Raw genomic sequence first — 24,105 nt, forward strand, 5'->3', positions numbered from 1 at the left:
GATTTCTGTGAGCAAACAAATGGACAAAATGGCAACAGCTGGGCGAGACATGGCATGGATATTTCAGCTTCATGACAGGAGGAGACCGGACGTCTTCGACGTTCAATAACGTGAGTTAGATACAACATTTGTCTGCATGTCACTGTTACCTGAATGCCTCCGTTTACTGGTTTCTTAAATGTCTCTGTGTCTAAGGTATAAAATTGGAAATGAACTTCTTTGTCTACCTGCCGCCGTGACTGTTGGGCTCCAAAATCTGCCAGCCATTTAACAGATTATCATTGTTTTTATGGCAGGTGTAGGAATGACATTTAGCAGCATTTGGTTGGTGGTTGGTGCTAGATTCAAACTGAGCTTTGCAACAGTTTTTACAACAGTTTTTACCTTGAACATAATATTTACTCCCCATCTCCATTCATTTATTTACCTATCTTTTTGCAACACTTTTGTTGTTTTTCTTATTTTTCAAAGTGACAGGACTTCTGTTTGTATATCAGTGTTATCTGCGTGTATATCCACTTAACCATCGTCAAATGGATCCCTGTTATTTCAGTGTTCCTTGTCATTGGAGAAATCGAAGCCATCGGGCTCTGAGGCTCCTTCATCTTCATTGTTGCTTTGCCACATTGCTGCAAGAGCTGTGACTGAATGAGAACTGCAGTGTCCCAAAGGTGACAGGTAGGTCCTTATTAATTTTCTCAGGTCAGACACAAGAATCCTCCAATTACACACCAGACAAAGTGGATTGAGCTCTCTACTCTACGTCCTAGCTTGCTGTATGAGTTATGCACAATCTTGTGAGAGTCAGCACTTGGAAGTGTAGAGTCCACAGATTAATGGTGATGTTTTACAGACTGTCATTAGGGGAACCACATCAACAGTCTTACCATTGTGGTTGCTTCGAATGCGCAGTAAACGTTTTTGTGCTGACACATACTGAAACGTAACTTTACTGGAAGAGACGAGCAAACAAAATGCCTGAAACCTACTGCTGTGCCATCCACTTTTCTTCAGAAGCTAAAAGCCTGTGTGATGGTAAGTGATTGCTGGTGTTTTGTAACTGTCTTGGTCACCACCACTTGGCTTAACTATGTATTGTTTATTTTACTGTTATCATAAGATGTGCATGTCAGACCTTTTAATGGGCAATTTGCATGCTGCATGCAGAAGTATACTGACCTATTAGATGTAACTTTGTAATAATGTCTGTCCAAATAAAACAAAAACACTACTTGCCTTGCAAGGGAACAGCTAGGGTCCAAGTACAGTCTCTTCCTCCATACTTCAGCACAGTCCTCTTAAGTCCATGGTATAAATCATGTTACTCTTGTAATGTATAACATTTAGTGACAAAATGTTTTGTTTTTTTTTTACAACAGGTGTATTTATATAATTGTTGTATGAACTTAGATGCAAATCTGTCACATCATGTTGTTTTGTCTTAGCATTGACTTTACCCCTGTTGCTTATACATATACTTTCATAGGAATTAATTCAGAATTGGATCTCACTTCTTAACCACATCTGTGATGTACATGGATTGAAAATAAAAGGGACAGAGTTCTTAACAGGCTTAACAAAATAACAACCTGACCTGACCCAACCTACATGAGTTAAAGCCAAACCCAGCCAGTCTGACATCATCGCAGAGAATACGGTGCCCGACCCCGAACTGAAAATAGTCGGCTTCTTATGCCCAGGACACACCAACCATGTGATGGCACAAGCCATGCATGTCTCCAGCGGAAAATGGACCAGCTTGGTGGATCACCAACTCATCACACTTGGGTTGAGATTGAGAATTGTTTCAGAACCCCTTCTACTGCTGTCTATGACAATGGTTGGCTGAGAGACCTCAGACTATTTTAAATATTTTACAATGTTGAAATTATTCTTTACATTGTTACAGCTGGACTCCAGATCCTTTTTAGGGATTTATTGTATATTACAGTCTGTTTGTCTAAACTTTATCTGTCTGTTTTGTTTGTCTGCAGGTGCCATCGAACTGTACCAATCATCACTGCTGAAATATGGTTAGAAGAGACAGCATTTTCAGTGTGGATGCATGAAAGCCTGTGCACAACTGGCTGTCTAAGATCCCAGCGAGAACACCAGTCGAAGACAAGCCACAAGTGATACAGGTAAATGGCAATCAAATCAAAGACAGAAAGACAGAGTCCGCACACTAGTTTACGCTCTCATGAATTTATATGTAATTACTGCTGAGGTGACGTTTCCAGAATCAAGCTCTTCATCAGACAAAAAACACAATGCAAAGACAAACTAAACCTTTCCAGTGCCATTATAATGCACCCTTTATGTTCTGTATAAAAGATAGGTCTTCTTAATTGAGATGGTGCTTTGTCTACATCCATAGCGTTTATGTTTACCAATTAAAAGATTGTGTATTGTCTATAACATAAAATCTTAGACTGTAAAAAATAAATTGTTCAGATAAGTAGAGGTAGGCGCTTTAATATACACTCTTTGAGCTTTCTCTCTAAAGTTTGGGAAAAAAGTCAAGCAACATTCACTGTAGATACCATTACTTGTTTACAATGTCTTTTAATACAGTTGTTTAAATTCTCATTTGCAGTACATATCCCAAAAGACTATTTCTAGGCAGATAACAGATTTCCAGCTTCAAGGATAATGAATTGCAGATGATGATATAGATGATATAGACAGTGATACTTTATACTGTCACTCTTAACTTATACTGTGGTCTAGTAAGATCATGTTTTTGCCTTGTTTGAAGTCTAGCAGACATTTCACAGTCATTGCAAGCATAAGAGTTTAAAGTAATGATATATGGTATGAATCAAATGATTAAATCAATAAAAAATTCCACATACATCCATTAAGATTCAACCTGGGCATTTAATAAATCAGTAAATTCTTAGTTATCATTTTAGTCATATCATTTACAATTATAAATGATTTCAAATTATTACAGAGACTTGTATATCAAAAAAGACATGCTAAATTTAAAACTGATTTATTCATTTAAGCCAGTTTAAATCGTATTTCAAAACAGAAAGTTAAATTCTTGTCAGAGAGCCATCAGCCCTCTGCCCAAGATATGTTGTACATTGTAATCCCCCCCCCCCTGAAATTTATCACTCAGTTTGAGCAGGTGCAGGATTCTCCTCTGCATTTACTACATGTTTATTGGTGTTGACCAGACTAGGCTGAAACCGCTCATTGTTGAAGAATAGTGGGTTGTTGTAGGTAGAATACTTTTTAGGGATAGGTAAGCAGTGCCTAAATTTCTTAAAGAGAAACAAGACAATTACTGTCCCTACGGCAATTGCAGTAATGACCAGCACAACTGCCAAAATGTTGTGGCCTTGGCTTTGAGGACCCACCGTAGCATGTACTGTAAAGATTCAACACATAGATGATGAGCCAAAAGAAAAAAATTATAATTATGAGTAAAAAAAAAAAAGGATGAAGAGTTGCAACTTACCAGTGGTCTGTGGTGCTTCAGGTAATACTAGAAAGAGGACAAACATGATTTAGAAAAACACAACATTTTCACTTTCGTGATGTTAACTCCTGCATAAAGTAACACTAAAGAATTTAAATGAACAATTTTGTATTTTGAATCCCCCATCGGTCAGTCTCTACTAATAAGTATGATGAGCTCACCTTTGGGTGCCTTGCAAATGTATGCTCTGTCACTCTGATGGCCACCTGTTGACCATTTTCCATCCACAGTTACAATCACTCCATAAATGCCATAACTGCCACGATCAGGTTTACCTTCACCCCAGTTAGTGTAGTCCAGGGGGGTTTGATCCAACCACTGCCACATGCCTGGGGACAAAAATAAATACAATATTGTTGTATATTGTCTGTCATTAAATTACTTGGTCCAGTTTTCATGATTGTGATATCTCAAGAGTGCTTTGAGGATAAAGTTGGATTGTGACTCAGTCATGAACTGATTAGATTTTCGTTGTCAGTGTGACCCTTATTCTGTCTCATTCTGGTGAATGCATTTTCTCAAAAAGGCCTTAATGAAGTTTTGTCATGGCTAAACCTTTACTTGGTCTCAAGAGTGAACTGATTAGAGTTCTGTTCGTTAAAAGTCAAGGTCACTGTGACCACAAAAAAACATGTTTTGGGCCATAACTCCATAATGTTCTGCAAAAGCATTTTTCTGGACATTACTGAATGTCATTTCTCAGGAACAGGAAGGCAGATATTTGGTCAGACACTGAATTGGTGACACTTTGGTGTTCATCTTAAAATTGTGCCTATTTGGTAGCTGATACCGATAGCAGTAAAATAACATGGTTCTTGACTTTGATACTACGGTCCAATAGTACAGTAACACATATACTCAAAAATCTTTGTCTTTTCACGGCCTCCGTATGGACGGAGGAGTCAGAACTGGCTGTTTTGTGTTAATGTTAATGTATTGTGTTAAATTTTGTTAGGTCAAGGCTATTGAGAATTAAATATTTTGTATTTGCTCACTATGTTAGCCTTTCTTACCCACTGCTGTGTATAAACAACAGGTTATATGCCTCTTTTTAAAATATAGAAATGTGAAATTATTGGTTATCATATCAGTTAACCCCCTGATGAGCAGGCAATTGGTTATCAGTAATAGTTGGGGAAAAAAACACCCAAAACTATGTTTTACAAGATTATGTTGAATTCATCACAATTTTGTTAGCTTTGCCCAATACTAGTTTTCACTGAGCATGGCTTGAACATATCACAGTGTAACTTAGTACAGCATTAGTCCCAAACACAAGGAAACAAATGAAAATCTCTTGTTGTATGCGGTTCACTGAGCCATTTATAAATTTCACCTTTTCATGATCATCTGCTTCAAATGCAAATAATTTCTAAACAGCCCCCTTGCTGTTATCTTTTTACCACAACTTGTTGCAGAGGCTCCATAACTACCACCGACTGAACAGACTGGAGATACACCAACCAAAGAAAAGATGAGAGACAATAGAGTGATTAAGGACAGGCGGGGCTGTGTTGGCACTACAGTGAGAGTGTGTGTGTAACTCAGCTCAACTTGCTGTTTCTACGATGGTGCAAAGGTGGAGCTGCGTCTCTAGCTGCACTTGAAGTAAGCATGTTTTTGTGTTTGTGTCCCTGCTGGTTGGTGTTCTTTGGCTCAGATGCTTGTAAATCCTTTGCTGCGCCCATCAGTTATTGTCCGTTGATGGCGATATTGTACATCAGGCACTTACGGTACCATAGAAAAGGGGGTACTGTCATATTTTGAACGTGAGCATTGACTTGGTACTGAAGTATTGGTTCTCGTGACATCCCTATTTCTTACAGGTTTGGCACAATGAATGATGCCTTTTACATTACACATCCATATTTGATTTAACAATATTTATTGATGCAGCTATATTAATTCTCCATTTGTTGTCAACTAAACAATTTTTCTGTGCATCTTTTCAGAGTTCTATTTATCCGTAGTAATTAATAAAGCTGAAGTGAATTTGTAACCTTTTTTTTTTTAAAACAAACATAGTTTCCCATTTTATGTTCAAGTGTAACTTGGTGGGGTTTTTTTGTCAGGAGGATCAAACAAAGTGGTCGTACCTCTATGAGTTCTATATAAGCCGACCCAGAAAGAGTTTACTCTGTCTTGAAACATTTGAATATTTTCGTGAAGGAATTGTTGCTCAGATGGATGTTCAATGCTTGCAAGCGCTCCACCTTAAGAAACAAAGTGACACACAAAGAACAGATGGTTTTTAGTAGAAGCAAGCACATGCTGATCAAAACTATGTGTCTGACCAACTAAAGAAAATTCTTACCAAGTGTTGCACATATAGTAGATGCCTCAGTCCATTCAATCTCTTCTGTGTAAAAGAGATAACAGTAAGCCCTAAATGGTAGCCAGCTTTTTTGTAACCATGGCCGGGACGCTTCTGGGTCTTCGGGGCAAACTCCAGGGAAATTGCTTGGCTCTGTTGGTGGCACATCTGTGGATGAGAGATTGATGATAGTGTGTTGTACATGCTTTTATATTCAACTAAAAAAGCACTGTTTGATAATGCTGTAGAAAAAGGAAACAAGTAACATCTAATGCAATGTTTGGTTCCAGACAGGTAAACAAAACTGAATGTCAACATAAAGAGAATGACATTTAGGATGAGTTACATGTGAAATAAAATTTACATTAGTCTTACCCGTAGACTTCATGCAGATGCTGCTCATTTTCTCATTGCAGTAAGCAGCTGTCCACTTTCCTTTCGTATTAACAGACACACAATCTCGGTTCCTCCTTGGTTCCCCATAACCCCAATAGGATTTGGGAATGTGCCAGCCATCAATATATCTGAAATATCCACCAGTCTGAAAGCAAAGATTTGTCAAACTGCAGTCAGCATCATTAATTCAAAATATAGTTTGGTTGTTTATCCCAGGAAACTGTAATCTTTTGTGATTTTTACAGTACATTTTGAACCCCCCCATCCTTGTTCCTTTTCCTTCAACTTGCTAGTCTCCTAAATGCTTGAAAAGTCTATTTAATATTTTCTATTGTTCTAATTAGCTTTAGTGGATTTAGTACATCTAAATGTACAAATACATTATTACTGATCTATTTATTACATCATGGACAAAAGCATGGAAGATATTTACTTTCATAAAAGCCACAGATAATATAAACTGATAATAATAATTATTATCCATGTTTAAAATGTAACTAGAATTGTACAAATAGAGCATACAGTTTCTAGGGTAAGAAGCTTAAGTTTTAGATGCCGTCTGCCTTTTACCTCATTTTTATTTAGTCCAATCCACATAGGAGCTTTGAACTTGATAGCCATCAGGTCAATGTAGAGCTTTGTCCACTCACTTCGCAGGCTAGCCAGTTTGGCACCATCACCTTCACAGTGCTTTTTGGCTTCATTCCAGCTCATTTTTTTAGTAACAACCTTGATTGTGTCATTAAGTACTTTGACATAATCAGTATATGTTGGTTCAGGAGAATCAGGGAGAGATGGGTCTGTTTAGGGTAGGAAATAAAACAAAGTTTTTCCGTTCATCTTTAAAGCAGGGGTTCGAGTGTATAAATGCTCATAAGTAAGACTGAAGTCGCTCTCTCATCCCGTTTTAAAGATTGTCCTATGTGAATAAGCTTGTATTTAAAATACAGTATAACACGTCTCACTGTTGAAATTCTGGTTTTGATCACTGAAGATTATTGATAGCAATGCAAAACACTTACACATCAAATCAACAAGTGCTTTAATACAATTTATGCAGTTGTAAGTTGTTATTATATAAATATCCAAAGGGCTGGAGTTTTACAGTTACACTCATACCCCCCCCCCAAAAAAAAAATCCAAACAAACAAACATGCTAAACCATCTGTGGGGACAACAGGGCGTTGGTAGATGTTTACTATGACACACTACACAGGATAAAACGATCAATTGTCCTTGACGACACTCATTGTCGTTCACATTTCAAGCAGTCACTGTCAGGAGTTTGTTATAACTGTGCTGATACTATGTTGTCTGAACCTGGCATTAGGGAAATGCAGAGTATCTGGTTACAAGTAAAAGTTATTATAGGCCATGAGAAATGCATTCAAGAGAAAAGGCAGAATATAGACTCACCAACATTTCGAAGACAGACGTATCCATTGGTATCATTGCAGGACCTTTGTATCCACTGTCCAATACCAATTTTGGGATCAGAAGTCAAAACACCACAATTTCCCTAGTAAAATATAGTGATTGTGAGGTAAAAAGCAAACTTAAGAGTACAAACAGAGTTGGGCTGATATTTGGTTTTGAGGGGCTTAAACTGGTTTAATTTAATTTGTCATTATGTCACTTAAAGGCAAAAACAAACAAACAAAAAACTAAAAAAGACCCCTGCATCAGCAAGCTAGTCCAGTGGTGGTGAATGCAACTTGTATTGCATTAGTAATAGGAAGTTTTACATTGTGGTTAGCATAGCATTGTGTTTGTAAATGAAAATGTGTAAACAGCTCTACACTGTCATCCAGGGGTTCTCTAGTCAAGCTACCACAGGAGCACAAAAGAGCGGAGAATCAGTTGAGAACTTTATTGTATTTTTTCAGTGGCAGTGAGGCTGGAAATATTAAAGTTGTCCACAAGAGTGGGGGTTGTACATAGAAAATAATACGAGTTGCTGTTTTGATGCAGGCAGTTTGGCGGCAGAGTATTGTGGTCCTCGGTCCGTTACGGTCTACTTGGTGTAGCTGCTGAGTCAAGTGTGACACTCAGTGGTGAAATTCTGTAATGTCTTTAAACTTCAGTTGGTCCAGACTTTGGCTGCCCAAATTATTACTAGGATTTCCCCCATAGATCATATCACTCCTGTTCTCCAGCGCACCACACCGTCCTTATTTCTTAGATCCTCTTATACAATCCAGCTCACATCTCCATCTGCCTGCTTAACTACCATAAGTACTAGAGCCCTCAGCTGATCTGCCCAGCTTATCATAAAAGTGTGATGTATTACAGTTTCAGGTTAAGACAAATGAAGCAGTGTCTTTTTTTTTTCTTTTACCTTTTTGGTGCGATGATGGTTATAGCTCTGCAATGAAAATGGATTTCATATAATTAGAAATGTGCCCACAGATTTTATTAGAAACCATACAGTGTAAATTCTTGTACAGTGCTTGTACAACTGTACAGGCCAGGCTCCCTGCCAAGCCAAAAGGATCTCCCCCCGGCAAGCCCAGAAAAGATATTTTACTAAATCTTAAAAATAATGCCAAATATTCTTTCCAGTGTTTTCCTTATATTCAATCTAATGTGGCGAAATGCATGAACTGGAGCAGCACAATGCAGTGAGTCCATGAACACAATGATTGTCTGTGGTTAGTTCACATGTCTGAACAGAGTTGAGTTCGGTGGTTTTTGTGAAGCAAGAAATAATTTCAAAATAGGTTAAGTCACAACACTTTGCTGTCTCTATGATTACAACGCAGATGTGTTGTTCACAGTGTAGCATTATAGGTGATTGTAGGCTGAGGACATGTCGATAGCAAGTTTACCGGGATAACGTGTGACATAACTGCCAGAAAACTTTCAAGCTCCTGGGGGATCCTGAAGTTTTCCCAGACCAGGTCAGATTTATATTCCCCACAGCTATTTCTGGGTCTACCCTGGGTTCTCCTGTCAGTTGGATATGTATGAAAAACGCATTATTGGAGGTGCCCAGGACATGTTCAAACCAATTTGGCCGGGTTCATTTTTGAGAAGAAGCAGCAAATTCACTTAGAGCTTGGATGCCTGAGCTTCTCACCTTAGCTCTAAAGCTGTGCTCAGCCATCCTACTTAATTACAGCCTTAATCCGCAGTGTCATTCTTTCGGTCACTATATTCCTATGTACAGTGAAGTTTGAATATGTTAAATACCCCAAAAGGGTGCTTAGTCACTCTTATTGGAAAATGGCAGCGCTGCAGCAATAAAGAAACAGTCCCATATGAATGAAAAAAATATCAATTTTAGTTTCATTAAAATAGTAATATTCTAAATTGTGCAGCTCATAACTCCTGTACTCAACATTAGAACACAAAAATTAAAGTGGGCACTTACTCCATAATTGAAGTTTTGGTATCTCATTTTTTGGGCATCAGTCCAGAGAAAATAACTGACGCCTTCTTTATACAAACCAATCCACAGATCAGTCGTAGGTGCCTCAGCCATTTTTGCAGTCAGAGACACTAAACATGTAACAGAGATTGATCATATTATTCATTTGTTTGCTGATTTTATATATATATATATATATATATATATATATATATATATATATATATATATATATGTTTAACCTGGTAAATTTGATATTTTTACACAGAGTGCAGTGTAAACTTTTTTTTTTTGACATTTACTTTTCTTAACTTTTTCAATGTGCAATTGACTGACCTGACAATGTATTGAACCAAACAAAACATTAAGGGATACTTTGACAGTTTTAACCAGCTTTGCATCATAACAATTTGTCTGTCTTTAGAATGATGCAAAGTCAGTCTTTTCAACTGTGAAATACATATTTTACTGTTCAGTTTGCAAGTTTGAAATCTAACCTCTGCAACTCCGCATTGCAACTAAGCAGACACTTTGAGTTGATTGTAGCATCTACCATCCATGGGAAGTGAAAAAAGCCTGGTACTGGGTATATGACATTTAAAGCTGTACTTTGCTATGTTTAAATAATTTATGCTTTCTGCATAAGTAAAATAGCTGAGTCTTTTGTTAATGCCAACAACTTTGTTTAATAACTAAGACCTATATACATTATCTGTACACCCAGCAGAAATTTACATTTTCAAGAAATATGCATAATATGCATCTCTCTGGAATATAACTGGGACACAAATGAACAAACAAACAAAAGAAAACAACAACACATAAAACACACCTTGAACATCTCTTGAGGGGATTGAGGCCAGATTTCCACCAATTGATTTACATTGTGTCCTTGCTCCAAACCACGTCTCCTTCTGGCTGTTAATGATTCTGTAACACTATTGGTGAAAAATCAACAGCTTTGTGTGATACCTCTGAAAACCACTTTAGCTTATTTATTTACTTGTTTGGCATATTTTAAAGTTCAAAAATAGGTGTCTACTTTTTTGTATTGAGGGTTAAATTCATGCAACATCAATTCTATCCCCATGCTGTCAAACTATAAAAATTAAAAGTGACCTCTGACCTTTGAGTCTATTTTTTCCCAGTTTTGCAGACAGCCACCTTTTGGAGGAGGAGCTGTTGGTGCTATAGTGGCGTTGGCATGTGGTGTGCCACTGCGTTTACAAATAGAACAGAACTCATACCCACAATTTTGAACATGCCAGAAGCCTGTAAGCCAACCCATAACCTTTGATAAATAGTTCAGCAAAAACAATATCTATTTTTACATTTACTGATCAATCTCAGATTATTCTTGATAACAGTCATTATATAAAAATACTCACCCATGAATCCATTCATGAAAGCGCAATTCTCATCATTGCGTAGGAAATTAGGTTGATTTTCATCCCACCTTTCAAAAACCACTGGAGAACCATCCATCCAACTTTTTGAAACACAAAAAGATCATACACAATAAAATTAGTGATACAATAATGATACTGACCATGATTAAATTTGACTAAAAAACAGCATCACTGGTATCAAGCCAAATTTGCCACAGTTTATATTTAAAACAAAGATTCAATGGTCTCTTCTTTTTCTTTGACTTCTTTTCTGATTTTTATTTCATCCAGTATTCATTATTGAATTCATACTCACCTATATGTTCCATCAAGATCTACATCCAGGCCGATCCATAAAGACCTCTCTCCATAAGTTTTGGAAATCTGCACACACAGACCCAGGCCCACAGTAAAATCAGCAGAGCTTACATGGCAATATATTTGATCTTAAATACGACTGCAATGCTAGTAATGAAGTACGAATGTCATTTCTCACCCATTTCCATAAGAAGACATTTTCAGCTTCACTGTTTATAGTTACTAAGTCACCATGCTTCATTTGGCAGAAGCGACGAGCTTCCTCCATTACCATGACATCCCTGTTGTAATAATACTGAGACCCGCTCCATTCTATCCACCCGTCTGAGGTCTTGTTGTAGTCTGAAAACATGTCAGCAATATGTAACATATTACAGTAGATGAGTACATTCAGATTTTTTTGTTTATGTTTTTGCTTTTTAGCCATTAGCCATTTATTCAGATGATTTGAAATGTCTCTGCAATTTTTTTGGCTTGTCATGAAATTTGGTAACACACCGTTATGTCCCTTTCAGAATCACTTGTAAAAGTTTGTAGTGTCTTCAATTTTCATGCAGTGCCACCATCAGGTCAAAAGTAGTTCACTGACATTCCCACTGACCTTATTTGTACAGTATTCACCACAAATTAGCACATTTTTGCTGGTTGAAACACTCTGGACAAAGATGGTGAACACAATAAACATATCTATGTAATATCAACATGTTTTGTCCAAGTATCGTCACCATGATTGTTTTAGTATTTTAATGTAAGCATTTAGCTTAAGTATTGCCTCACAAAACCGTCAGCATGACTGTAGACTCTGGTTTTTGGTGTATGAAGTCTGTTGGTTAAATGTAGGTACATGTTGCTAGTGTGGTAAACCAGATGTTAAAGAGAGAAGACAGTGAACTAACGGCAGCAGCAAATTTAAACCACGCAATAGACAGTGGTTCCCATTAATTACCTAGTCTGTGCTGGCCCATCGCACTGTAATCAGTTTCAACATTTTTAGCTTCTCCAGGATGCCCCAAGAGGGTCTGAGGTCCACCACAACAGTCTCAGAAAATCCTTTGGGAACTACTAAAAAAGATTTAGGCTATTCGCAATGTGTTCTTCTAGGTTACATAGACAATGGCACACTTACCAGGAGCAACAGGGGTGGGAGGCTGCTTTGGCGAAACTCCTGTAACAGAGAAAAATTAAGTGAATAGAGCGCTGAAGTGATAGATGGTAGCACCAAGTTAAAAAAATTCCCCTTTTGAAAAAAACAGGAGAACACTGTCGGAAGAACAAATCTGCTTATGTAACCTACAACAAGGGGTGACATAATCTTCTTTGAAAAAAATCAAGCAAGAGAGAAAGAAACTGTTTTAAACACTAATTTTACCTGCAGGGATCTGGCACACCCATTGTTTGTACTTCTCACAGTGCAGATCTTTCCAAGAGCCACTTGCAGATTGCCTACCACTATCAAATACAACGCAAGATTCCAAATTATTTTTATTGTCTGGCTCTCCATTTTCCCAGTGTAGGAACTGCAGCTGTAAACAAAAGCAATTGATAAAGCAGTGGTTTATGTAATATATTTATGGTCTATTTGATTGAGTTTACTAAGCTTAAAATGATTGACTTCAACTATTAAAGTAGCAAAATGTTAACTCACTGGGGATCCATCACTCCATACATAACCGGTGACTGGGTCAGGGGCACTAAGTCCAATCCAGGTTGGGCCATAGCTGTAATAAACAATTATTATATAATGTGAATATAGGATTGATTTAAGTATAAAAACTTCTTCTGACCTCTCAAAGGTCATCTGTAGAAGCACTTCCCCAGTGCTATGGTTGGGAATCAAAACTCATCCAAGTTGGAACCAAATACAAAATGCCAAGTCTTAGGTACCAAAATAAATAAATAAAGGAGTTTCATAAATTCCTTGTGCTCTTTATGCTGTAACAGAGCTCTTCACCAGATCAGGTACCCCCCAAGTATCTGTCTGGTAATCCACAAAATTATGCCATAGCCTATTATTTATGATTGTATTAGCCTATTATTATTAATAGTATTATTATTATTAGTATTATTTAATTTTATATGTGTAACATTATAAACACCCCCTTTAATCTTTTTCGACCTTGTTGCGCGCCCTTTATGAAAGTAGTCTTCAGTGTTTTTACCACATAAGTTAACCCAATGAACTCTATTCCCTTAACTGTTTATTTTGTCCTCCTCATGTCTTTTTGGTGGATTACGCTTTATTAATACCAAACTCATGTTGGCTTTTTGCACGTGGAGCTTGTATAGTTGCAATGGTGAGTGAGGCTTTAGTAAGTTTTTTACAGCTCTCCTCCTTTCTCCTCGGAGCAGAGTGGAGAAACACCATGAGTGCTCATAACTGTGATAAATAACATAAATATACAGTGTCATACTACATCATTGTTTATGGTGTATGATGTTTTGCGGTGGGCAGAGTGTAGCTTCTGATCTCAAACAGACAAAGGAGCTTAACAGCATGGAGATAGTGACAGCTGAGTGAATTTTTAGGCTCCATTCACTGTACAAAGTGAGCTATGAAAATGAATGTGCACTATGTTAATATTTTTTTGTGAAAAATTGGTGACCTATTTTGACCAGGACCCTCATAGAATCTAAATCAATTTTTATTAGGGACTAGAATTGATGAGCAGAACTGGGATTGTTAGAAAATCCAAAGGATACCAAACCCTACCCAGTACTCTTGAATAATTCATACTTTACCGTCTTGAGAGCTCTCTTTGCTCATCAGCACTGTGAATGCTGAGCAGGTCTCCTCTGATGGCCCTGCAGTAATCTCTGGCTTCATACCAGGTCTTCTTTTCCGAAAAAAACTTGACCAGAGGACAGAGAGGCTCAATGTGGTTTGATAGTGTGACTGAACAACAAGCAATTACTGTTTTATTGGCTTTACAATCTTTTTAGGTGTGCCTATTGGAGAGGGTTTCAAGCTTAAGCAGAGAAGCAACCCTATCACGTAAAGGTGGAAATAAAATTACTGTATTTGAAAAAAGGTTTAGATTGAATTAAAACTTTTGGTCAGTGTCCTACATATCATACAGTGCAATATGATGCAGCATCTATTACAGGAATCATTAACTGTCTGTGTGTGTGTATATAGGGTATCTGAATATTGTCAAGGTAGACATATGCATTTATGTACATATGTATCTATCCATATCTATCTATCGAGATAGATTGATAAATTCACTATAAATAGATATTTATGTGTATGTATATCGATAGATAGAATGATGTGGCTGTACCTTAATGCAATCATTTTTCGATTTTAGTCGAGTCCATCCACTGGCACACTTGTTCGGGGGAACAGTTGTTGGTGCAGGGGTAGAAACTGCCCCCTCTGCTAGGTGTTTGCAGATGTATTTCTCCTTATTGGTGCAAGGCAACACATCCCAGAGGCCAGCAAAAACCCCAGTTGTCATGGCAATGCAGCCTTGTTGGTTACCTTGCATTGTTGAGGGAAAAATGGCGAAATATCAGTTGTTAAGCCACATCCAACACAATGGGCTGTGTTCGAAACGGCGTACTGCTTACTACAGTTGCATTCAGTATGCAGTATCCACTACATACTACTTACTGCATTTGACAGTTGAATGTAATATGGATGTTCAGTTCTATCCGTTTTGCAGTGTGCTCAGCCAGGCATGGCTGGCTTCCGTTTTTTTGAAAGCGGAAGCAAACGATAGCAAAACCGCTGCCGCGTAGCATCCATTTACGTTTTGAAATAGAGTAAAAAGTGGTGTGTATATATAGACGATAGTGATAAAGGCTTACCTGTGAGATGAATAACGTCTTTGTAACGACTGAAAGTGACCAGATGTACCGCCGAGCCACTGGTAACACAACAACGACAGTTGCGCTGTCCGTGCAATGCATTGTGGGAAACAGTAAGCGAGGCAGACTGGTCCAATGCATACTGAGGATTTTTTCTGAATCAGTATGACATCCGGATTTATTTATTTATTTATTTCTGATTTATTTATAATTCTGGCATACGGTGGATTTCACTTTTGTTTGCATACTGCACACTGCATTTTGACCAAATCAGTACATACTGCTAGTATAGTAGGCGGTTTCGAACACAGCCATGGAGTTTAAAATGTCTCCATACCTGGCATTTCAGCATTCCAGTTAGTAAACTTCACTGAGTTGGCATTGGTCCATACGAATTGATCAGTGTTTTTCATGTTTGAGAGGCCTAGCCAGAAGTGTCTTTCTGGTCTCATCCCCACCAAGCTGATGAGGAAGGCATTATCCACCCTGAAAATATTTACACACCTGGGATCAGAGGATTTTTGGCATCACTTAATATAATATGCCAACAAAACATTCGAAGATATTTTTCTGTTAACAGGGTGGCCATCGATCCACAAATTGCCAAGTTCAGATTAGATGGATCTTGAAGAAGTATTTCATTGCTGGAAAGATGGTCTGGGTTATCTGTGCAGTAGAAAGATGCAAATACTGAAAGTGGTGTTGCATCGCAAAATAAAACAAAAGGGACTGTGGCATTTGGTTTTGCTCAAGGGGTGGAAAAACACAATATCAGAGAGCGCTCAGCTGCACGGGACCAATCAATGCTCCATCTAGTGGGTTAAGTAATGTGAGGTGCTTTTCCGAAAAGCAATATCGCGGCCAGCTAATGAAAGCCAATCCTGTTTTATGGTTAAAAAGTAATCTAAGAGATGTTTATTCAAATGTTTTAGGTATGAAAAAGGCAACCAAGTAACCAGTCTTGGTTAATATTTAATTACCACTGCCTAGTCTTACCATTTGAAACGGCATGGCACTCATTTTCTGGCCACAAACTCTCATATTACAGCCAGTTTGTGAACTAGAATATGTTTTTGAAAACATTTTGGTCAAGAGATATAAAATGCAGTAGCATAATCTTTATTTGTTTTTGATCATCACATCCTCCTTTTACAGTTTGGTCTCAGTTTGGTTTGAGTTTAAAATGAAGAGAAAGGGGAATCTCTCTCCCCTGATCCACTTTTAAACTCTTTTCATCTGTGCTGGCAATTGCATTCAAAACTGAGTAAGTACATTTTTTTATGACTTGGTGGACTTTCTCTTTCAAATGTGCAGGGATTTCTGGAGACTGGAAATGGATGGAAGGCAAACACAGGTCATTAACACATACTACCTACAGTGGCTATAAAAAGTCTAGACACCCTTGTTAAAATGGCAGGATTTTGTTGTGTAAAAAAGTGAGACCAAGATATATCATTTCAGAACTTTTTTTTCTTTTAATGTGACCCATAATCTGCGCAATGTAATTGGAAAAACAAACTGAAATCCTTTAGACGGAAAAAATAAAAATGAAAAACTAAAATAATGTGATTGCAAAAGTGTGCACACCCTCTTTTAACTGGGGATATGGCTATGTTCAGACCTAACCAATCACACTAAAATGCACGTGAAATAGTAGTTAGCACAAACCTGGCATCAATTAAAGGAACTCTTATAGCAATAGCCTTGCTCCACATAGAGCTTAAAAAGCATCAAAAGGATCTCACAGTTGAAAGGTATTAGTCAGGAGAATGAAATAATTTCCCAAACCTTATATATATATACCACGGAAAACAGTGACGACAGTCATCAACAAGTGGAGAAAATAAGGCACAACAGTGACATTAACCAGAACTGGATCTCCCTCCAAAACTGATGTAAAGACAAGAGGAAAACTGATCAGGGAGGCTGCCAAGAGGTCTACAGCAACATTAAAGGAGCTGCAGGAGTTTCTGGCAAGTACTGGTTGTGTACTAGATGCAGCAACAATCTCCTGTATTCTTCATATGTCTGGACAATGGGGTTGATGGCAAGAGGAGCCATTTCTTTCTAAAAAAAAAAAAAGCATTGAAGCCCCACCACAAAAATACATCCAGTCTACCAAAGGGATGTGGTGAAATGTGCTATCATCTGATAAGACCAAGGTTGAACTTTTCAGCCATAGATCCAAAGGGTATGTGTGGTGCACATCGCCAAAACAACACCATACCCACAGTGAAGCGTGGTGATGGCAGTTGGGCTTTGGTCAAGGTGGAAAGAATTATGAACAGTTTCAAACCAAAAACCTTGAGACATCCACCATAAAGCTTAAGAGGAAGAAGAATTTCACCATTCAGCATGACAGTAAGCCAAAGCATACATTAAAAATAATTAAAGAATGGCTTCACCAGAGGAAGATTTAAGTTTTGGAATGGCCCAGTCAGAGCCCAGACCTGAATCCCATAGAAAATCTGTGTGGTGACCTATTATTGCTCATTTGTAGTGACAATAAATGTTCTTACCCATTTGAAACATCAGCTAAGTAAGAATCTGAGCTCTTGCAGTCATCTTTTGCTTCATCAAAGGTTTTGACCTGTGTACCTATAAAGTAGCAGTAGGAGCCATGTCTTCTCCATCCCTGGATGGTTGGAGAACAAAGAAGTGAATGAAGATCATGTTATGATTTCTCATATTAATGCTATATCTGCAAACATTGAAAGATGCTACAATCACTCCAATCAAATAATTCAGTGACAATATATCGTACAATGAAACTGCTTGGTGCTTTACTGTATTCACCAGCAACTCTGAGCTTTGCACTGGAACTACTTTTTTTTTTTTTTTTTTTTTACCCTAGAGAAAAGCAAAAGGCTAAAAAGCCCAGGCCTAACCCAGGTTAAACTTTTAGAATTATTCAGTGAACAAACAATTTGTATATACAAAGAGAAAAAAAAGACAAAAAGCTAATTCAACACACGTTTTTGCAGCCCGCATCCTGATCCACTTCATTTCCAATGGGGTATGAGGAACTCATCTTCATACAGATGTAGCCATGTTTCTCCTCACAAACATGATCAGCCCAGTTCCCATTCTGCAACAATGTACAATAATTTATGGAAACTGGATGTTCTGGAAAGGCAAAGCATTGGCAAAGCATTGGTAAATCAAATGTCAAATAGCAATGCCAAAATCTTAAAACTGTGTAAATTAAATATTGTATTTAAGATCAGAGTGTGGCTGGGGCCACAAATTTCTGTCTAAACCTAACCCGAGTCTGACCCGAACCCAACACGCATTCTGTCTTTGACCAAACCTGACCCAAGTCCGAGTTAATGTAGGCCTCTTAAGCAGCGAGTCTCTCTGTCACACTATTATTGTTACTGTGGTCATAGCTTGCCTTTATGCCATGATTGCACATGTGGCAACTTGTTTTATATAGGCTATATGTAGATGTATGTATATGGGTATGGCTATATCGCACACACACACACACACGCACACACACACACACACGCACACACACACACACACACACACACACACACACACACACACACTCAGGAATGCAGTCTCTTTTGCCTTTTCCCTTTATAATCCTCATTCTGCATCAGGATCTGAGTCTGATTCCATGACCCCTCCTCCCCTCCTTGAAATCAGGCTACCAGGTGCCATAGGTGGACAGCAGGGGTAATATGTAGATTGTTGCAGAATCACAATGTGAATCAAGACACTGTCAACATGCAATCACATCACTAGATGTGCTAATGGAAAAGATGAGGAAAAAATAAACCCAAGTCCAAATCTTTATCCTGGCTGCCTTCAAGTGGTCTACAGATGGAGCAGTCTAATCATTTGTTAAACCCCCACCTTGGCTGGTAGGTTGATTAAATTCATGCACCAAAGGTGCCCACAAATTTTCATCCCTGCAAATAACAAATACACTCTTAAATATAAGACAGAGAGTTCAAAATATTTTGAGGCGTGTATAAAGATATAAAAATGATAATGCCTAAAAGCAAGCACATTTTTAAAATGTACGGACGATGAATTATAATAAAACTTTATGAATAGTAAATAGTAATTATTTATTATTAATAGTAAACATTAAAGCATAATAAAAAATGAAGTGATGCAATAATGTAAGATGGAAAAATCTTTAAGTGTAGGCCATCTGAGTTTTAAGGAGGTACTCAGAGGCTGCAGTGTAAGTGGAGTCTGCTGATGTCACATTGAGGGGGAGGCTGTTTCAAAGCTGAGAGGCTATAACAAAATTCATGATCACCATTGCTTTTCATTCAGGTAGTCACACCAGCTAAAAGGTTTGATCAGATGATTGTATGGGCCTGTCTGGGGTGAAAGGGGTTGAAAGTTCTTCATAATCTGGGGGTATATCATGGATACCTTTGTAGGCCACCAATAACATTTCAAAATGTATTCCAAATGTAAGCCAGAAGCCAGTTAGAAACCAGTGCATTGAATGATCATTTTTACATACACCATTCCCATGCAGGCTCCTTACCTCTCCCCTTATAAGAACACAGTCCTTCATATTATTTGGGACAGCAGGTTTTCCAAATTCCCAGCTAGTGAAGCTGACAGTAGAGTGGTCCATCCACTCAAACAGCCCCTCTGTCTTCCTGTCATTCAGTCCAATCCAGAGCTCATCGGTGGATGCTGCTGACATTGACAAAAGAAAACAATTATTATTTTTTAAATTATTCACAACTTAACTTGATATATTACTAATAGATAACATACATTGAACATGGTATTAATGCATTTTTATATATTTTTGTCCTTTTGGACAGGTTCATTTATTCTTTCCAAACTTTGACTCATCAGCTATTTTTCCTTTTTCATTGACAAAGGAAAGACTGTCTCAGGGTTTTATAGCAGAGGCAGGCCGACTTGCCTGAACAAGAGACCACTTCCATCATTGTGGAGAAATTTATTCCACAGATGTAATGTTTACCTTCTACCTGAGAAAAAGTGTAAAGGGGCCATACCACAATAAAAACGCAGTGTAGATTGTACAGTTCCTTAGAGGTAGTTAATGAGAGCAGTAATTCACAATGCCAGGAAAAAAGCTGGAAGAAAGGAAGACCCCAGATATTTACAAACTCTTTATTTTCAGGGTTTCTTACTTAAAGATAAACATTCATTTGCTTCTATTTATGTCACGTACTGTATCCAAGTTGAGAGACGACAAAGCTTTGATCCTCCACGTTGCGGATGCTGATTAGGTCCCCTCCTTTATTACGACAGTCTCTCTGAGCATCAGGCCATGTTTTCTGCATACGACTAAGATAGAAGCAGTGACCTCTGTAGGATAGCCAGTGTTTTGCACAAAATCCTGTCTCAGCAGCTGATGATGAAAAGAACAAGGAAATGCAAGGAGAGATACACAATGTAGCATTTTGGTTCTGAAGGGATTGGAAGAGCAGAATAGAATAAATATCTTCTATACCTTGTGTAGTCAGTCCCTCAGCCTCTGTACTGTAACAGATGTACCCGAGTTTCTTGCTGCAAAGTGAACTTTGCCATAGGTACTGTACAGCAGGATCAACAATTACACAGTTTTGTCCGGGATTAGGGAGTGGATGTCCTAAAACAAGACGATAGTCTGATTTGATATGTTGGTTTTACAGTCTCCTTTCAGCCCTCAGATTTGTGTCAGATTCATAGTCTCACACATAACCTCCTGTAAAACCACAAACTGCCATGTTTATGTTTTCGTTTCTTGCATGTATTTATCAATTGTGATAGTCTGTTAAATTTTAGAGCCGAAAGGCCCAGACACACTGAACCAACCTAAAAGAACTCGCGGCAATAACAGCCCTTGCTGTATCGCCTCATGTCACCTGTGTTTTGGCAAATACATATTTTGGAGTGTGTGTGCTTGTGGCTAAGCTGCTATCAAGAATCTTTCATAGCCACTTATAATACGACTTGTTTTTTGACATGCGCTTAGATTTGGGGTTGTCTATGTGTTACTGTGCTCCTGAGTAGCTGCTAAGGACAGTCTGCAGCTGTGCACCTTGTTGTTCAACTCAGTGTCTAGCGTTTATATAGCGTATATATTTACAACTCTTTAGTGGCTAAGTGGCTCCAAATGCCAAAGCTCATTTATGGTCTGGTAGTATTCCTGCAACAATCTTGCTATGGGTAGTGTGAGTCCCTGTGTGTCTCTGTGTAGTAGAGTATTTTGGTTTGGGGATGGAAGGAGCAGATAGCATGCTGCCTGTTTTGTTCTGTTCTACCTTCAGGCTGCCTTCTTGAGTTCATTGATACTGAGGACATTATATTAAACACAATTTTGTATATTTTATTTCCCAAATGTAATATGATAATTTAACGTATTCTTTGGTTTGTAATGTGTCCTGAACCAAAATCCTTGTACCGAAGGGTTAAATACAAATAATTGCATTTTTAAATCCCTAAGATGTATACATATCTGTCCAATAGGTTTGTGAAGTGTTCAGGGTTCAATTGTATTTTATTGATAGAATTATTTTCCTGGGATACGTTTTAACATATTACAAGCAAAAACTTGAAGCGGAGGACAAACTCACCCGAGTCCCATTTCAGATAGCGGTAAGGCCTCCCATTAGACCATTTCCAGCCATGTTTTGGATCCAGGATCAGCCCTGTCCAAAGTGTATTGCCCCCTGGACCTAGTAGTGCTGTTGTGGGCATGGATAACAAAGCTGACAAAATTTTAAGCCTTTGCCCTATTGCCTCTACTTCACTCTAAGCCTCAAAGTTCCTGAATATTTTGTGGCAGCAGTTTCCATGCAAACATTCAGATAGATCAGTGGAAGTAATGCATTTAGGCACGTATTGAGTGAATTATTTAAAAACAGGTTGCTTTTCTTAATCTAATCCTAATACATACATACTCTAATACATACTCTGTTTGTCAGTACAGTTAACTTTGAATCGGTATCACCTTACCTGCGACATAAGCCTGCTCATGAGGATCAGTGATACTGATCAGAGAGGCGCCCTGCTGTTTGCAGCTGGCGTCAGCTTGGGGCCATGTCAGAGCTGCTTGTGTGTTGAGCTGGTAATAGGCTCCTGTTGTTGGGTGTTTAGTCCATCCATCTTTTGCTGCCAGCGTATATACAAAACATGGGTTATGTTTGCTACAAAAAATAAAACTTTTTCCCCATAACTGGAAGCTGTATATTTTTGTCCTCATGAAATGATGGGGTAGACACAAGTCTTAACTGTGAAGTAGTGGTAGGACCTAGATTAAATGAGTGTTTCAGAAAATAATAATAATTGCCCCTCCTGATACTGTTGCCAGCCATTTCCAGCTAGATTTGGTTTAAAGACCCTTAAGGGGTCTTAAAACTCTTTTGATGTCAACTTTATTTTTATATTCTATTTTTATCTTTCCAAAATGTTGGCTTAATGGCAAAACCCAAACACACAAGTTGTAATTTATGACTACAAAAAAGCTATTGTAGCTATTGTTATTTACCTAATTCAGTCATGGGGTAGCCCGTTGCTTTTGTCCATGGCTTAAAAAATGATACCAAAAAATAACTTTCTAAGCTTGTTGGGCGATGTTTCTGAGAGTATTAGCACTAGCATTGTGAATATGGCTTTCAACCATTGCAGTATAAAAGAACATAAGATTTTTACAGATAGTACTCACAAGTAACTGGGCAGTAGCCCCAGCGTTCACTTTGGTATTTTGTTTCAACCGCACACCAAAGATGCTTTTCTGCAGAATCAAGTGTAGTGCAGTCTGAGAACCACTGGCCTTTGTACAGGAAGGGAAACATGCACGGCAGCCCAGCTGCATTTCCACCAATGGCATATAGTTCTAAGAAGTGATAAAAACAAACCAAAGATGAGATTTATAAAATATTTACACGTAATGATGTGCTTATTTCTAAGAATATTGAGAATGTGTGCTGGCATAAATGTTTACAAGTTTGAACTTGTGTTAAATAAATCTTACATATAAATGGAATTTTTATTATGATCTCTGAAACTGCTATGTATCCTTTTTTTTTTTTTTTTTATACAATTTTAACTCTTTTTAACAAAAAAATGGCTATTGTTTAATTTGGACAATGCAAATCCTTCACAACATCAATGTTTCATACTGTACCTCTGTATGTTCTTGCACATGCACCATTGGATGTCCCTGAAATTATGAGGTGGTTATTTGGTCCTATTGTTTTGGAAAGAGCTGCCGTGCTCTCGTGAGTGAGCTCAATGTAGAGCTCTTGGTCTTTGAGGGCGAGCACTGTTCCATTCTTGCATTCCCACTTTTGGAGGTCACTGTTTTCATCACATTCGTAAACTCCTATTTCACTTCCCACACTTTTCCCCTCGGCTCCCAGGCACTTTTTCATTTGTTCTACCAGAAGCCGATCACCAGTTGTCCAGCGTAAGTCACTGCATTGGTTATTTATTATAACCAAACAAAAACCAGTGTCCTTGTTAGTTAGTTGAAATGGTGAATCTGTCGAGAAAGAATGACACATTTTTGAATGTTACTGCAGCGGATATTTGAAAATCCTTTGAAAAACAGTTTTTCAAGGACAGACCACGCATTTCACTTATTTACACTTAATATTATTTGGACAATGTTACTGATGAGTTTTTACATAACAGACATACATTTGATAATTGAATAAAGTCCTAACCATCCAATGTCTGCAAAACATTATATAAAAAGTAAAACCACCTTGTCACCTTGATATTGAACTGTAGCAAATAAACAATAATTTATTTTATAAAGGTGACACACACCGACAACATTCACAGTGACTTATAATAAACGCATGACAGTCTCAAATGAAGAGCAGAGTGCACATCTAGAAAATCTTGAAATACTGTACCATCGAAAGCCAAACATCGTAGTATTTGTATGAAGAGCACAAAAGCTGTACAAGTTTTCTCCATTGTTGCTATTCTTCGGCGATGTCTTACAGCTGAGGATTTTATCCATTCATTTCTTTCAGAGGACCATACTGACACATTCTGTGTCCTGGTAGTATTG

General features: G+C 37.9%; 1 protein-coding gene and 1 long non-coding RNA gene across 4 annotated transcripts; one reads left to right on the forward strand and one right to left on the reverse strand.

The window, feature by feature from the left end:
• The first annotated feature begins 100 nt into the window (after positions 1 to 100).
• Positions 101 to 5,571, forward strand: LOC148188118 (uncharacterized). Its single transcript, XR_015778193.1, has 4 exons — positions 101 to 195; positions 554 to 678; positions 1,995 to 2,141; positions 4,909 to 5,571. It is a non-coding gene; the product is annotated as an uncharacterized LOC148188118 (long non-coding RNA).
• LOC121951507 (macrophage mannose receptor 1-like) lies at positions 2,177 to 24,105 on the reverse strand. 3 transcript variants are annotated; one of them, XM_042497854.2, is made up of 31 exons: positions 23,945 to 24,105; positions 23,209 to 23,565; positions 22,747 to 22,917; positions 22,038 to 22,193; positions 21,656 to 21,766; positions 20,551 to 20,688; positions 20,269 to 20,448; positions 19,603 to 19,760; positions 18,061 to 18,174; positions 17,606 to 17,721; positions 15,424 to 15,572; positions 14,558 to 14,757; positions 14,016 to 14,125; positions 12,922 to 12,994; positions 12,646 to 12,799; positions 12,403 to 12,441; positions 11,455 to 11,618; positions 11,275 to 11,342; positions 10,959 to 11,059; positions 10,697 to 10,842; positions 10,403 to 10,508; positions 9,574 to 9,701; positions 8,539 to 8,565; positions 7,617 to 7,719; positions 6,771 to 7,000; positions 6,180 to 6,345; positions 5,805 to 5,972; positions 5,587 to 5,703; positions 3,652 to 3,819; positions 3,470 to 3,496; positions 2,177 to 3,379 (listed from the first exon to the last, which is right to left on the reverse strand). In XM_042497854.2, exons 1-31 carry the CDS (start codon positions 24,006 to 24,008, stop codon positions 3,120 to 3,122), a joined length of 4,269 nt encoding a protein of 1,422 aa, XP_042353788.2. In that variant the 5' UTR covers positions 24,009 to 24,105; the 3' UTR covers positions 2,177 to 3,119. The 3 variants fall into 3 exon arrangements, with proteins under 3 accessions (XP_042353788.2, XP_042353789.2, XP_087941826.1); XM_042497855.2 differs by having other exon boundaries at positions 19,603 to 19,757; positions 23,945 to 24,023; XM_088085700.1 differs by lacking the exons at positions 2,177 to 3,379; positions 3,470 to 3,496; positions 3,652 to 3,819; ... (2 more) ...; positions 6,180 to 6,345; positions 6,771 to 7,000 and adding an exon at positions 7,016 to 7,520 and having other exon boundaries at positions 19,603 to 19,757; positions 23,945 to 24,023.

Source organism: Plectropomus leopardus, chromosome 12 (genome assembly GCF_026936395.1).
Source record: "Plectropomus leopardus strain MGB_pleo_1.0 chromosome 12, ASM2693639v1, whole genome shotgun sequence".
Classification (NCBI taxonomy): domain Eukaryota; kingdom Metazoa; phylum Chordata; class Actinopteri; order Perciformes; family Serranidae; genus Plectropomus; species Plectropomus leopardus.